The 17,222-nt window shown below is 40.7% G+C and overlaps 1 protein-coding gene across 13 annotated transcripts in view; it reads left to right on the top strand.

Annotated features, from left to right (window-relative positions):
• CACNB2 (calcium voltage-gated channel auxiliary subunit beta 2) overlaps window positions 1-17,222 on the top strand; it is a 401,610-nt gene that overhangs the window by 351,046 nt on the left and 33,342 nt on the right. For all 13 annotated transcript variants that reach the window (XM_017962584.3, XM_017962582.3, XM_017962586.3 and 10 more), the window contains 3 exons: window positions 5,300-5,422; window positions 7,691-7,827; window positions 13,292-13,368. In XM_017962584.3, coding sequence (XP_017818073.1) covers window positions 5,300-5,422; window positions 7,691-7,827; window positions 13,292-13,368 — 337 coding nt within the window. The remainder of the gene's footprint in view (window positions 1-5,299; window positions 5,423-7,690; window positions 7,828-13,291; window positions 13,369-17,222) is intronic.

Below are 17,222 nucleotides of genomic sequence, written 5' to 3'. Positions count from 1 at the left end.
TTCAACCAACTGTGGATTGAAAATGTTAAAGAAAAGTTACAACAATAAGAATGATAGACATAAAAAGCAATACAATTGAATAACTATTTGTGTAGCGTTTACCTTGTCTTAGGTATTACAAGTGATCTAGAGATAAAGCATACAGAGGATGTGTGCAGTTATGCACAGATAGTACGCTGTTTGTTTGTTTGTTTGTTTGTTTGAGATGGAGTCTCTGTTGCCCAGGCTGGAGTGCAGTGGCGCGATCTCGGCTCACTGCAGTCTCCGCCTCCTAGATTCAAGCAATTCCCTTGCCTCAGCCTCCTGAGTAGCTGGGATTACAGGTCCGTGCCATGCCAGGCTAATTTTTATATCTTTAGTAGAGACAGGGTTTCTCCATGTTGGTCAGGCTGGTCTCAAACTCCTGATCTCATCCGCCTAACTCTGCCTCCCAGAGTGCTGGGATTACAGGTGTGAGCCACTGAGCCCAGCCAAGTACACTGTTTTATATCAAGGACTTGAACATCTTTAGATTTTGGGGGTCCTGGAAACAATATCATGGCAGATATCAAGGGATGACTATATACCCAATACTAGCCTAGCCTGATGCAATCCATTTTCTATATTCTCATTACCTTAAAGAATGGTGCTTTTACCCTAGTTTTAGCCATGTGAAAATATGCTCAATGAGACTAAAGAATTTGCCTAGGCCACTCACCTAATAAATGGCAGAATCAACATTCAAATCCAAGTCCACTTAAAATCCCTTATTCTTGAACCCATAGGAATGAAATTAATATGGAGAATACCTTCCACATTGTAGACACACTGCAAGCTGAAGTGAGACCAGGGAATCAGAAGTGACATTGTCATGGGCCTCTCTGGTTTAGCATCCTGGGGTCTTTTATCTTGGCTACGTCTGTCCCCTGCATTCCTTGACTGTACTCTAGTCTAATTTTAGAAATACAGTTCCTGAAGTAAAGATATTGAGGAATAGGTATCTGCTGCTCTTCTTTCCTAGTTCTGTAAAGTTAATTCTATATAAACCACATCTAATGGTAACATCATTGGTTACAGGAGATGAGGCAAGAAAGGAGGCATGTTCCAACTTGACATCTTAATCTAAGAGTATAACCTTATTACCTATGATCCCTGGAATGATACACCAATTTCCACCACCATTTTGATTTCTTTTTACTTTTTCAGTCCCCTCTTTCTGATACTCAGATGATTGAAAAGTGATATAAAGTTGGTAAAAGTCATAAGATTTTCTCTGGGGTCTTCTGTCGAGTCAGGCATTAAAAATTTGTCTTGCACTGATGAAAAACTATGTGTGATGCTTAAACTCTGTTTTTTTCCAAGGAGTAAAAGAAACATCTGAAAGAAGTAAAAGGCCATGCTAGGATTATTTTTTTAAAAAAAAATCTTGAATCTATACTTTTGTGATCAGAAACTTTTCTGAATAATGGATGGATCTACTCATGGAAATTGTATTTCTAGTGGTAAAACTGAGTTTGATGAAGACTACATCCTTGGGAGGCTGAGGGGGGAGGATTACTTGAGGCCAGGAGTTTGAGACCAGTCTGGGTAACACGGCAACACCCTGTTTCTACAAAGTTTTTTTTTTTTTTTTTTTTTTTTAATAAAATGTAAATACTTTAAAATATTTTTAAGGTTACATCTCACTAAAAAGAGCACCATGCTTTAGTGCTGGGTGCAGAATAAAACAGTGTGGCCCATTTGGATGGTAGTTTGGAATACGATTTTAAAAGTCTTAATAACTCATGTCTGACACATGCTACCTCTGGGACTCCATCCCAAGGAAAGAATTCTAAATAGAGGCTTTTGTACAAAGATTTTTCAAAGCAGAATATTTTTCATATTGAATAATGTCGTGAATCTAAGTATCAAAGAAGGGTGAATGGTTGAGGTAATCTTTTTTTTTTTTTTTTTTTTTTTGAGATGGAGTCTCACTCTGTCACCCAGGCAGGAGTGCAGTGGCGCAATGATCTTTGTTCACTGTAGCCTCTGCCTCCTGGGTTCAAGCGATTCTCCTGCCTCAGCCTCCCGAGTAGCTGGTATTACAGGCATGAGCCACTGTGACCAGCTAATTTTTCTATTTTTGTAGAGACTGGGTTTCACCATATTGGCCAGGCTGGCCTCAAACTCCTGACCTCATGTGATCCGCCTGCCTTGGCCTCCCAAAGTGCTGGGATTATAGGCGTGAACCACTGCACCTGGCCAAGGTAGTTTTAAAATATATTTTATTTTATTTTATTTTATTTATTTATGAGACAGAGTTTCCCTCTTATTGCCCAGGCTGGAGTACAGTGGTGCGATCTTGACTCACTGCTACCCCCGCCTCCCAGGTTCAAGTGATTCTCCTGCATCAGCCTCCTGAGTAGCTGGGATTACAGACATGCGCCACCATGCCTGGCTAATTTTGTATTTTTAGTAGACATAGGGTTTCTCCATGTTGTTCAGGCTGGTCTTGAACTCCCGACCTCAGGTGATCCTCCTGCCTCGGCCTCCCATAAAGTGCTAGGATTATAGGCATGAGCCACCGCACCCGGCCAAAATATATTTTTAAAAGTATATCACTTGAAAAACTGTGTGTGTGTGTGTGTGTGTGTGTGTAAGAGACAAGGTCTCACTTTGTTGCCCAGGCTGGTCTCAAACTCCTGGGCCCAAGTGATGCTCCCACCATGCCCTCCCAAAGTATTGGGATTTACAGGCATGAGCCACAGCACCTGGCCTTTTTAAAAAATATATATGTTTTGTTTTTTCATTTTTTTTTTTGTTTAATATTGGATGAAATGCAATATATTATGATTGTAGCTCTAGAAGTAAACTTCATATATTTAAGAAAATTTCTAGAAAAAAAATAGAAACATCATACTGTCAGCCAGGCACAGTGGCTCACGCCTGTAATCCCAGCACTTTGGGAGGCCGAGGCAGGCTGATCACAAGGTCAGGAAATCGAGACCATCCTGGCCAACATGGTGAAACCCCGTCTCTGCTAAAAATACAAAAAATTAGCCAGATGTGGTGGCAGGCGCCTGTAGTCCCAGCTACTCGCGAGGCTAAGGCAGGAGAACGGTGTGAACCTCAGAGGTGGAGTTTGCAGTGAGCCGAGATCGCTTGGGCGCCGCAGTGAGACTCAGTCTCAAAAAAAAAAAAAAAAAAAAAAAAAATTATAGTGGAGGTCAAGAACTGGCTTCCAAATATTTAAATTCACCTCGTGTTGATTGTGCCTATATCCAGAATTTGGTCTTCCTTTCCCAATCCGCAAATTGTGACTAGACCTTAGTAACATTAGGGCCCTTAACTCAGTCTTCAACCCAGACAACAGTCAGGTAGAACAAATTAACTTTGGAAAATTTGGAAATGAACATGGGTTCTCTCTACTCCAGCTCCCCCTTGTCATCTCTGGCAAGTCCAGGTAAAGAGCTCATTGAGTAGGGAGAAACTGCTCCCTCCTCCTGAGAGGCTGAAATAATTTTTTTAAAGAATAGGTTAAGCCGGGTGCGGTGGCTCACGCCTGTAATCCCAGCACTTTGGGAGGCCGAGGCAGGCGGATCACGTGAGGTCAGGAGTTCAAGACTAGCCTGACCAACATGGTGAAACCCCATCTCTACTAAAAATACAAAAAATTAGCTGGGTGTGGTGGCGGGCACCTGTAATCCCAGCAACTTGGGAGGCTGAGGCAGGAGAATCACTTGAACGCAGGAGGTGGAGGTTGCAATGAGCCGAGATCGTACCGTTGCACTCCAGCCTGGGCAACAAGAGCGAAACTCTGCCTCCACAAAAAAAGAAAAGAAAAAAAAATAGGTTAAAAGGAATATCACATGAAAAACTATGTTACTTTGTATATATGGTGTATATAAGAAATATATAGAAGAGGCCGGGCATGGTGGCTCATGCCTGTAATCCCAGCACTTTGGGAGGCCGAGGCAGGCAGATCACCCAAGGTCAGGAGTTCTAGACCAGCCTGATCAACATGGTGAAACCCTGTCTCTACTAAAAATACAAAAAATTAGCTGGGCGCGGTGGCTCACATCTATAATCCCAGCTACTCGGGAGGCTGAAGTAGGAGAATCAATTGAACTCCAGCGGAGGAGGTTGCAGTGAGCAGAGATTGCACCACTGCACTGCAGCCTGCGCTACACAGTGAGACTCTGTCAAAAAAAAAAAAAAAGAAAAGAAAAGAAAGAAAGAAATATATAGAAGCAATCCACTTGCCCATAATGGGGAAAGAAATATAATACCACTTAGAACAATACCATTTTCACCATTTCTGAGCTTACCTGTTTTTTCCACCTTGTGGATAAATAGGTATTAGCTAAAGAGAGAATAAATGCTTATCTGTAAATTCTTTTGGTTTGATTTGTTTTTTTTCTTTTTTTTGAGACAGGGACTGACTTTGTCCCCCAGGCTGGAATGCAGTCGCGTGATCACAGCTCACTGCAGCCTAGACCCCCTGGGCTGAAGTGATCCTCTTGCCTTAGCCTCCCAAGTTGTTGGGCGTATAGGTGCCTGCCACCACACCGAGCTAATTTTTGTTTTTGATTTTTAGTGAGAAGAGGTCTTGTTATGTTCCCAGGCTGATCTTGAACTCTTAGGCTCAAGCAATCCTCTTGCCTTGGCCCCACAAAATGCTGGGATTACAGGTGTGAGCCACCACTTCTGGCCCTTTATCTGTAAAATTTCAAAGCATCAAAGAAGGAAAGAGAGCTTAATTAATATCATCTTTAGTCGTTGAACGAACTCAAGGAGGAGAAATAATAGAAGAAAAGGTCATGGCTTTCATAATTCGTTGCAGCCATGAATAAGAGCTGCTATAGTTATAGCATATATTCCCCAGTTCTTTTTTCATTCAAAAGACTGTACCTTTCGGAATTATGTCATTAATGATGAATTAAAGTAGGTGTTTGGGGTAGTGAGGCAGTTACTAAGCCCTTTCCACTGAAACCGAAGAACCAGGCATTTTATTCACGTTTGTTTCCTGATTTACAGTTGCTACAAGCACCAATGTTGAAAACACATATTTCTGTGGCTCATCTTCGCCGTCTTTACTTGCAGTGCTTTCAAAGAGAACAATGGCTGTTTCTAGTTCAGAAATGGGTGTTAGTAGCTCAGAGCTAGGAGATTTCACGTGTTGTGAATACGAACAAGCTGTTTTGTGATAAAGAACCAATGCAGCGGGGAAAACCACCATCGATTACAGCAGTTATTCAGTGTATCTTTGTATTTGAGGGGAAAAAGGAGGGACACTGTTGTTTTGCTCTTATTTTTTTCCCTCTTTCTTTTCCCACTTTAGACAAAGCCCGTGGCATTTGCAGTTCGGACAAATGTCAGCTACAGTGCGGCCCATGAAGATGATGTTCCAGTGCCCGGCATGGCCATCTCATTCGAAGCAAAAGATTTTCTGCATGTTAAGGAAGTAAGGAGAATAATTTCATTTTCTATCAGCGTGATGTTTCACCTTGACATACCATCTCTTATTTCCTATTCAGATGCCGTTTCTGTGAAGCAGCATTGCACATCACTGGAGTTGTATAACATACATACTAAATCAATGGCTCTCAACCTCTGCTAATATAAATATACCTTTTAAAGTGGAAAGAAGTCACGGGCCTCTTGCAATAACTTCAGCGCTCCCTGGGGCTCTGTGGCCCAGAAATTGGGAACTGCTAGAGTAGATGATCCTTTTTTATACTTAACCTGTACTTCTTCTTTTAATGTTTCACCTTGACTAGGTGTAGTTTTCTGATGCCTGAAGTCTAGCCATCTGGGGAAGGTTTCATAATAATATCTAGAATTCGTGACTCCTCTCTGCTGGCAGTGTCTAAACTCAAACTACTGATGCCCTTTTCCCTCCTTAAATGCTAAATTTCTGCAGTGGATGAGAGAATGGTAAGCATTGATGCCAGTAAGGCAACAAAGAAGTATCAGGAAAAGTCCTTTTCCCACATGCTAAATGTCTCCACCTTTTAGTGAGCAATGATACAACCTGCAAACTGGAAACATTCATCCTTAATTAAGCTTTGCTTGGAGTCAACATTTATCAAATGCCTGCCTTGTGGAGCACTGTGTTAACTGACCAGAAATTTCCCCTGTAGAATATTCTCAGTGTGTGATCCTGAGGTTCTTCTTGGACCTGGAGGAATTTATACTTGGAGCCCTTCCATGTAGGGTATAATATGTTATAGGAAGCATGCGTAAATTTAATCTCTTCACTGCACTAAAGGCTGTCAGCAAAGGAGTTGATGACTGCCAATTAAAAGAGCCTAGGGCCGGGCGCAGTGGCTCATGCCTGTAATCCCAGCACTTTGGGAGGCCAAGGCGGGCGGATCACAAGGTCAGGAAACCAAGACCATCCTGGCCAACATGGCGAAACCCTGTCTCCACTAAAAATACAAAAATTAGCTGGGTGTAGTGGCATATGCCTATAATCTCAGCTACTCGGGAGGCTGAGGTAGGAGAATAGCTTAAACCAGGGAGTCGGAGGTTGCAGTGAGCCGAGATCGCGCCACTGTCCCCCAGCCTGGAGACAGAGCGAAATTCAGTCTAAAAAAAAAAAAAAGAACCTAGAAGCCTGGATACTATGGCTCATGCCTGTAATCCAAGTGCTTTGAGAGGTCGAGGAAGCCTGATCTCTTGAACCCAGGAGTTTGAGACCAGCCTGGGCAACAGGGCAAAACCCCATCTCTACAAAAAGAAAAAAAAAATTAGCTGGGCATGGTGGCACACACTGGGAGTCCCAGCTACTCAGGAGGCTGAGGCCAGTGGATTGATTGAGCCTGGGAGTTCAAGACGGAAGTGAGCCGGGATCATGTCAATGTATTCCAGCCTGGGCGACAGAGCAAGACCCTATCTCGATTAAAAATAAAACAGCCTAGAGAATTTAGAGCCTACCATTTTGGTAACCTCTGAAAAGAGATGTCAAATACTGGCTTGGTGGGAACAATAGAAAAAGTTATCAGAAGTGATGCTGTGCCTAGAATCTCACTTAACACCGGGAAGTTAGATTATTACGGGGTCTCTTCTTGATGGTTGGTGCTGAAAGGGGAAAGGAGAAAAACAGAATGTATATTCTTCTTTGAAGTGTTCAAGGACAGATTTATTCCATCAAGGAAAATGAAGGCAGATCATAAAGATTTAAGATACATATTCCACCTGCAAGAGATAAATTGTCAACATCACACAAGTAGAGAAATCATCTGTGAACATCGCACTGTGTAATTATAAAACTGTTTGCACAAAGGTAAATTGTCCTGTGACATGAAATATTTAAGGTAGACTTCAATATTTATCTCTTTCTCTCAATACTTCCAATTGGTCTGATTATATAAGGGGAATATTTCTGTAACACTACTTCCTAAAGATCTCTTGGTAGGATGGGCTGTTATTCTTTGAACCCAGAGAGCTTATCCCTACTCAAGGTGACAGCAGCTGCTGCAATGGAATTCAGCCTGGTCCTACGGCAGCACCAGGACAGACAAGGAACGAAGAGCCTTTGACAGATTGCTGAGGACACTAAAAACATTTCTTACATGTGAAACCCATGAGCCAAAGGGTTTCCTGAATGATAATATTTGAGGCATAGTTCATTGTCATTGCCATGTTTCTCTCCACTGAAAATAGTGTGGAAGAACAAGGATTTGACCTTCTGTGCACTGATTTTTAATGCTTTTGATTTTGTGTTTAGAAATTTAACAATGACTGGTGGATAGGGAGACTGGTAAAAGAAGGCTGTGAAATCGGATTCATTCCAAGCCCAGTAAAACTAGAAAACATGAGGCTGCAGCATGAACAGAGAGCCAAGCAAGGGAAATTCTACTCCAGGTATGAGACAGATGTCAAGTGTTTGCATAAAACTTAGATTATACCACTATCTGTGTACTGTTGTCTGCTGTATTCTATATCCTTTATTATGTATTAACAAGGAGGCTGGTGATATGGTTTATTGATAGCATCACAAATCTTGCATTTTCCTGCATTTAAAAAACTTCAATCCACCACCTGATTTTCATCCTATTTGGGGAAGTATCAAATTATTATCATTAATGAAAAGAGCTAAGGTCACAGAGTATTAAATCCAGGCTCCAGTGCTGAGAAAATTCTGAAACCTTAATCGTTTACTGAAAAATAGTCTGGCACAGAATAGCCCTGGTGACTAATCCCACTGTCTGTAGCTGCCTGGTATGGCTAGGAGATGTTTGGGAGATGACAGTCTCAGACATCATCAGGAAATGGCAGCTCTTGTCATCTGTTAGTTTCATTTTCACCTGAGAAACTCAATTTTCAGTTCTACCCACTGTTAAGCACTTAAAGAGAAGCAAAGTATGAAACAAGTTAAAACTGCCTGTGCAGATGGCAATTAGATGAGTTATGTAAGAAGCTGGGGCTGAATAATCCCTCCTAGGATTCGTGAGGTTGTCTGCCCCTCTCTAAAAGAATCGCTAGAAAGCCTTCTCATACACATACTGAATTTTACATGGAATCATATGCAGACGGGTCTAGGGATGCAGCAATGCCTCTCCCTATGTGAAAGGATGGGACATGGGCAAGGCCTTTCTTAAATGTGAATCGCTGGATTTCTGTTTTCTCCATCTTACATCTTATTTGTTTATCTAAGATGCAAATCCCTTTGTCAGTGATAATACTTTAATGTTAGCAAGTATTTTTTTTCAAGCATCAGCAGATGAGTGAAACAGAATATGCTTTGTGGTTTGGAATACCCATCCTCATTAACTGGCTTTTTATAATTGTCAAGTTCATTCAGTTCAGATGGATTCCTCTGTGTTTTGAGACCTCCACCCCAGAACTGACTTTCATTAATTCCTGGGTTATTGAGAGTGCTCGGATGGTGAGATGCATTCAGTCAGATAAAAGTAGAGGCGTGCATAAAAAAGAACAAGATTGGCCGGGCGCAGTGGCTCATGCCTGTAATCCCAGAACTTTGGGAGGCTGAGGCAGACGGATCACCTGAAGTCAGGAGTTCAAGACCACCCTGGCCAACATGTTGAAACCCCATCTTTACTAAAAATACAAAAATTAGCCAGGTGTGGTGTTGGGCACCTGTAATCCCAGCTACTCAGGAGACTGAGGCAGGAGAATTACTTGAATTCGGGAGGTGGAGGTTGCAGTGAGCCCAGATCGTGCCATTGCACTCCAGCCTGGGTGACAGAGTGAGACTCCATCTCAAAAAAAAAAAAAACAAAAAAAACAAAATCATGTCCTTTGCAGCAACCTGGATGGAGCTGGAGGCCATTATCCCAAGTGAACTAACACAGGAATAGAAAACCAAATACAGGGACCGGGCGCAGTGGCTCACACCTGTAATCCCAGCACTTTGGGAGGCTGAGGCGGGTGAATCACAAGGTTAAGAGATTGAGACCATCCTGGGCAACATGGTGAAACCCCATCTCTACTAAAAAAAAAAAAAAAAAAAAAAATACAAAAATTAGCTGGGCATGGTGGCATGTGCCTGTAGTCCCAGCTACTTGAGAAGTTGAGGCAGGAGAATCGCTTGAACCCTGGAGGCGGAGGTTGAAGAGAGCCTAGATCGCGCCACTGCACTCCTGCCTGGCGACAGAGTGAGGCTCCATCTCAAAAAAACAAAAACAAACAAACAAAGAAAAACAAATACTGCATGTTCTCACTTGTAAGTGAGAACTAAACATTGAGAACATACGGACACCAGGAAGGGAACACTGGATACTGGGGACTACTTGAGGGTGGAGGATCGGGGGAGGGTGAGGATCAGAAAAACCACCTCCTGGTGTGTTATGTTCATTATCTGGGTGACAAAATAATCTGTACACCAAATCCCTGAGACATGCAATTTACCTGTGTAACAAACCTGGACATGTACCATTATTATCATTAGCAGCAGTAAATTATTCATTAGGCCAACGTATATATAATGCATATTTTATATGCAATATTAAATATTAAACTTTTGTTGAAAATGCATTTCTTAATGAGAAAAAAAAGTAGAGGCATGTAGATAAATAACGTATCTGCATTTTGCCTGCAGGGTGTTCGAAGACCTGATAGTATTCTTTCAATTCTTAATGTTCCATTGGCCTTATTTTGTGTTTTCCTATCCTCTGTATTGAAAATGGTATCATAATACTAGTTAACAAAACCTTATGGCCAGGCGCGGTGGCTCATGCCTGTAATCCCAGCACTTTGGGAGGCCAAAGCAGGTGGATCACTTGAGGCCAGGAGTTTGAGATCAGCCTGGCCAACATGGTGAAACCCCGTCTCTACTAAAAATACAAAAGTAGCTGGGCGTGGTGGTGCATGCCTGTAATCCCAGCTACTCAGGAGCCTGAGGTATGAAAATCACTTGAACTTGGAAGGCGGAGGTTGCAGTGAGCAGAGATCATGTTCCAACCTGGGCGACAGTGAAACTCCGTCTGAAAAAACAAACAAACAAAAAACCACCTTATATGGAAAAATGTTGTTGTAATAGGGTGTAGACATTGCTCTTATCAACTAGGTAGTATATAGTTTGTTGAGGTTTGAAGTTATCCCAGCTGGGGGACGTTTTGTTTTTAGTTAGGACAATTCAGCATTTTTCAGAATTTTCTTGTCAAATCACTTGAGAAAGGGGTTCCAAGATAAAATAAATTTAGGATAGTTCTAGGTAATAGAAAGTTACTTTAGGATTTTTCAGAGCCTTTTAATGTGATCATGTACACCGTGAATCTCTGTTGGAATGGGACTTTTTTTAAGTATTTACTAAAATTACTTTCTCATCAAAACTCCTCTGGTTGATGTCTTAGGAAGAGTGTTTTGTAGAATGCATTTTGGAAAATTTGGGATGGATTTTTGCAGAGGCAGACTTGTGTCTTTTTCTGCCTCTTCATACAGAAACTAAGAAATGAGAACAACTTCAAAGGGAGTAGAAATTTTTCCCAAAATTGTCAGAGAAGTGTAGTCTCCTGTGTCTCCCAAATGGGCTTCCCTAGGCTAACATTAATGCTCCACTCATCTTTATAAGGACCTGTGGGAGCAGTGGGTATTAGATCTTACAGGTCACAGATGAGAAAACAGGTTAAGACAAGTTAGAGAACTTGACCAAGGTCGCAGAGCTAGTAAGCGTCAGAATCAAGATGGCAACCTGACCTCCATGCTGTATAGACTTCCATGCTGTACTGCAAATTAAGGAGCCAAGTCTTGCCAGGCACAGCAAGCCCAGGACAAATGGTTATTGCCATCTGTTACTATTTACTTTATTAGATATGTTGCTTTACTCTTGCATTTTTTTCCTTAGGATTCTGAGTTATCCATATTTGAGGGAATGTAACATCTCGGAACTTACTCCAGAGAACTAGGTTACCTTTTCTTACAGCCATATATCTTTTTCTTTGATTTTCTTCATTTTATTTTGTCTCAAGATTTTGCCTAAGTATATGAAAATACTTTTACTTGCTTTCACAGGTTTTTACATTTCTCTCCTTTTTTCTTTCTTTTTTTAAGTCTCGCTCTGTGCCCAGGCTTGAGTGCAGTGGCGCAATCTGGGCTCACTGCAGCCTCCACTCCCGGGTTCAAGTGATTCTCCTGCCTCAGTCTCTCTCCTGCCTCTCTCTCTGTAGCTGGGACTACAGGCACGCACCACCACACCCAGCTAATTTTTGTATTTTTAGTAGATACAGGGTTTCACTGTGTTGGCCAGGCTGGTCTCAAACTCCCGACCTCAGGTGATCCACCCACCTCGGCCTCCCAGAGTGTTGGGATTACAGGCGTGAGCCACTGTGCCGGCCTCTCCTAACATTTTAAATGCAGTTGTGTTTTGAGAACATAACCAGAATCTGGCAGTCTTTAAAAACTCTGATACAGAAATTATAAAAATTGACAGAACTCAATGGAAATGGAATTGGGGTACAATTCAAGAACTTGGCATTTTAATAGAATTAAAAGTTAGGGACAAATCTGCATCCTAGCCATTGTCACCGTTTGCAGTATTTGTCACAATTTTATATAACTCAAATAATATTTGGCTGTTACTAAATTCAAAGGAAATATAAAACCCATGAACTTGAACTGAAATTAGACTTAATACTTTAGGGGGAAAAAAAAAAAAAACTTCTGGGAAAAAAATGTTTTGGTCTTGGTAATAGGTCCTTGTATAACTGCCAGAAACTGCTTTTATAAATATCACTTGTCATTAATTTCACATACTGTCTGATGCCCTTACTAAATGTATTTGAGTATCTCTTAACCTTAAACAGATATAGAGCCCTCTTGCTAATTGCCTAATAGTTTTTGATGTTTATGCATAAAAATGCTAGAACAGTAGCAATAACATTCAGCCTGTTACTGATACTTTAATACAACTTTTATTTTCATATTAATATTTACATAAGCAAATATTGCCCTTTGATGCATAAACACTGTAGCAAATTCTTTCAACTAGACCCTGGCTTGGCCATAATAATAAACATTAGGCAGTGAGATCATTTTGCCCAAATTTAAAATGTTCTTCTCATCTTCATCTGAGAGAGGGGTCATTCAGTAACATGTTATTTAGCATGCCAGTATGCTGGTGAAAAACACAAATGCTGTTGTTCTAATATTAACTCCAATGTTTCTGAGACACTGAAGTTTATCTTACATCAAACTTTCGAATTTGGTAGTTCTGAAATGTATGATGTTCAGATTATTCCTAAATTAACCAAGTTTCATTCTCCATGTGAGTCATGCTTGAGAAATATTCTGGGTACTATCTGATGACTACATCATATCATATTCTGTTTAGTCGTGTCTCTTCGTGTGTCTTTTAGTGGTTGGCAAGTTTTCATGTGGCTCTGTTGTTCTTTGATAGGTTGCTCATAAAAGCTTGCGTGCTTTCAATCTTAGTATACTATTAATAAAATAAGCCTAAAACAGAGGAGCTGCAACCAAACAAGAAGGAAATATTAATCTTGGGTGTTAGCCTTAAGGTTCTATGCATCACCTCTGAGGGTCTCTAAAATAAAAAGCAAAATAAATCTGTGCTGTTTCGCTATCTGTGATCTGGGCAGATAACTTGAGGGCTGCAGAAATTACACTGGTTCTCTTCCATTCTCTCAGGGCCTTTTAAAATTAAACCTTCAATTTGAAATCAGAGACCATCATGTGCCTATTTCAAGTACTCCAGGAATCTCCACTGGGAAATATTGTTTTCTTCCTTAAATGAAAGATAAGTTTAAAGTTGAATAAAAACACAATGAATTATCATGTTTATTGAGTAATATAAACATTTGAGGATCTGAAATAAGTGTCAGATTTAATAGAAATTTTTGCTTTACTCCAGTAAATCAGGAGGAAATTCATCATCCAGTTTGGGTGACATAGTACCTAGTTCCAGAAAATCAACACCTCCATCGTCTGGTAAGTAGGTGATAAATGCTAAATAATACATATTGCATTTCATGCTTTCCCCAGTCCTATCCAGTTTTGTGAATTTACATATGCACTGAATCACTATGTTACCCCTACAGACATTAAAAGGAATCAGAAGTAAGCATGCCCTTTTGGAGTTACAAACAATATGGGGAAATGTTTTTTCTGGCTGGAAAAAAAAGTATGTCAAAGTATTTACTCTACATTGCTGTAGATGATCAAAGTGATTAATGTATTTAACTTTTTAATTTTTTTTGAGACAGAGTCTCGCTCTGTTGCCCAGGCTGGAGTGCAGTGGCATGATCTCGGCTCACTGCACCTCTGCCTCCAGGGCTCAAGCGATCTTCCCACCTCCGCTTCCCAAGTAGCTGGAACTACAGGTGCACACCACCATGCCTGGCTAATTTTTGTATTTTTTGTAGAGACGGAGTTTCACCATGTTGCCCAGGCTGGTCTCAAACCCGTGAGTTCAAGCGATCCACCTGCCTCAGCCTCTCAAAGTGCTGGGTTTACAGGTGTGAGCTGCCGCACCCAGCCGTATTTAACCTTTAATCCCTAGTCCCTGTGACGGCGCTTGTCATGGGCAGTAAATGGGTGAATACTCGCCAACAACCATAGCACAATGTGAGATAGAATCTTAACATTAAATAGAAGGATAAAAGCTTTAGAAAGGTAAGGAACAGAGAGTAAATTGAAGATAGAGGATTGGCCTGCCATGGGCTCTTCCAGGGAAGTTCTGTGGAAGACACAGACAAGAAGTATAGAAAAAAGAGGAAAATGTTTGTGGGAAGAGCAACTACTGTTGTCTTTCCAAAGCGGTGGGTTCATCTTAATGGTTGCTGAATAAAATAAAGCACACCTACTTAAATTTCAATTTCAGATAAACAATAATTTGCTGGTTTAAGTACATATTGCATGGGGCATACTTACACTAAAAATGTATGGAACGTACTTATATTAAAACATTGTTTTAAATTCAGATTTAACTGCATTTATATTTGCTAAATCTGGGAACTCTCCTATTCTGTGTAGAACTTGGAATTCTATATACACAGGAGACCAATGATTTGAATTGCAAAAAAAGCACATGATCAGTATCTCAGTTTGCTAAGAGAATTGTACTTGGGAATCAGAGTAAGATTGTAAAGGTTGGCTGCCAGGGCGTTTCAGCAAAATGATACAGTGTGTGATTTCTAGAAAGCTGGAAATGGGAAGAGATAAAAAACAGAGAGTTGCACAACTATGGAAAAATCAAGGAACTAGTCACACAGTGATGGAGGTGCTTCAAGGACAAGATTTCTCTGTTACTGATAATCAGCTTCATTCCTGAATGATGGTGGCCTCTAGAGACCAATCAAGGACTTCTTAGCAAAAACTACAGGATTTTTTTTTTTTTAAGAGAAGGAGTCTGACTGTGTTTCCCAGGCTGGTCTTGAAACTGCTGGGTTCAAGGGATCCTCTTCTTCAGCCTCCTAAACTGCTGGGATGACAGGCATGCGCTACCATGCCCAGCCATTTAGCAAACTAAGATACTGATCATGGGCTTTCTTTGCAATTCAAACCATTGGTCTCTTGTTTATTTGGAATTCCCAGTTCTACACAGTAATATAGGACTTTTTAAGTGAGCAAAATCTGAGCACAATAAATGAATTGCTTTAGGAAGCAAATTAATTCAAAACGTACCTACTTATAACTTGAAGCAAGCAATTCTAAGATGCTCAAAATTAAGTAAAATAGTATGCATGAAATGCAAATGAAAGCCCCTGTAGGTATCATGTGAAGCTTATACCTTCCCTTGATAATTAAGGAGCCCCTGAATCCACAGAGGAAGGGAGGCCTATCCTGCTCCTTCTCAGATGTGTGAAGTTGCAGGGATTCCTATATAAACCTTACACTCTTCTTATATATCTCAAAGACAATTTTGGTGATTTCTAGGGACTGCTACTAGGCTCCTAAAATGGAAAAAGACTATGTCACCTTGTGATAAAGCAGCAGTTCTGCCCGCAAATGTCAGCCTCACTTCTTTCTATATATCAGAAAAATTCTTCCATTCCCTCCAGCCATATTGTAGCCCTCCAGTGGTTTTGGCAACACAGATGCTCCTACACTTATGATAGAGATACACCTCAATAATCCCTTCATACATGGAAAATATCATAACTCAAAATGCACTTAACATGTGGACAGACCCAGTAAAAAGTCCTAAGTCAAACCATCGTAAAGTTCAGACGTTCCTTGACTTCTGATGAAGTTATGTCCTGAAAAATTCATAATAAGCTTGCACAATCTTAAGTTGAACCATTGTATGTCAAGGACCGTCTGTATAATGAAAGGAGGTGCATGCATTTTGAAGAACAAGTTCATATACTTGTAAAATAACATTCCATTTTGTAGGCAGATGTTTGACATTACTAAAAGTAAAGTTCCATGAAGAGTGCAATATTTAAAAAGGTGATTTAAATGTTCACCAAGGTTTTGTAGAGATACACCAACTTTCAAGTGTCTTTTCTGGTGACTGAGTCAATTGGAGCTATAACCAACTACAAAATGTATAATAAGCATATCAGGACTCTGAGATAATTTTTATATCAATAGCTCAACTGATTTAAAGGAAACCTTCAGAGAGCTCTAAAGAGAAGTTCTCCCAATCCACCTCCAGGCACAACTGCTCCAGCTATCAGTGTGGATGGGCCTGGAATGATCATTTTCATCTTGTTTCTAGAGGTCCTGTCTACTATTCCCCTCACCCATTGCCAGACCAAAGAATATAAGTATCTACCTAAAGTATATAGGTTTGGATGCTGTCAAGAACTTGGAAGATTTCCCACTTGACATCTGGGCAATGGTGTCATAGCCAGTTGCAGAACATGTACATCGCACCCACACACACATGCGTACATACGTCTCAACCCCAAGCTCTGCTTAACTTGACCCAAGCCTTTAAGACCAAAACTTAAATTTCAAAACAATGTGCTGGGTGCCATGGCTCACGCCTGTAATCCCAGCACTTTGGGAGGCTGAGGCAGGAGGATCACTTGAGCCCAGGACTTCAAGACCAGCCTGGACAATGTAGTGAGGCCCAGTTTCTTTAAAAAAAAAAAAATTAGCTGGGTATGGTGGTGTGTGCCTGTAGTACCGGCTCCTTGGGATGCTGAGGTAGGAGGTTCACTTGAGTATAGGAGGTTGAGGCTACAGTGAGCCATGATTATGTCACTGCACTCCAGCCTGGGCAACAGAGGGAGACCCTGTCTTGTGATAAGCAGATAGATAGATAGATAGATAGATGGATAGATAGATAGGATAGATGGGATAGATAGGATAGATAGAAAGACAAAAAAATGTTCCCAAGGCTTCTCATCACTAGCCAATAATAATATGCATGCTAGTGAGGAATGACACTTTTCAAATATATGAAAGTAGTTCTTTCCAAGTAAATACTAATGCCTGTTAAACACGAACAGAAAGGAGAACCATCCGAGTCTAATACAATGCATGTAGCCAAACAGATTTGAAAATGCTTCTTAACTGTCTTGATAAGTTTCTATAGTATGTTTTGAAAGTGACCACATGTTTCAGAATTCTACATATTTCAGAATGAACTCAAGATGTTTTCAGACCTGAGTTAACCAAATGTCAGAACTAGTAAATTATAGAAAGTTCTCAATTTGGATTTCCAGTCCTCATGTCCAGATACAGGTAAATTTCAAACCTGACTCAGGCTATGTGTGTGGAAAGCCAAACACCTGGGCAATGTTGCAGCCAAAGATTTATGCATTTCCACCTTCTTCATTTTTTTTGAGATGGAGTCTCACTGTCACCCAGGCTGGAGTGCAGTGGCACAA

This window comes from Papio anubis, chromosome 11 (assembly GCF_008728515.1).
Source record: "Papio anubis isolate 15944 chromosome 11, Panubis1.0, whole genome shotgun sequence".
NCBI classification, from domain to species: Eukaryota; Metazoa; Chordata; class Mammalia; order Primates; family Cercopithecidae; genus Papio; species Papio anubis.
The sequence above is the reverse complement of the archived record's forward strand: the minus strand, read 5'-3'. Positions and strand labels throughout refer to the sequence as shown.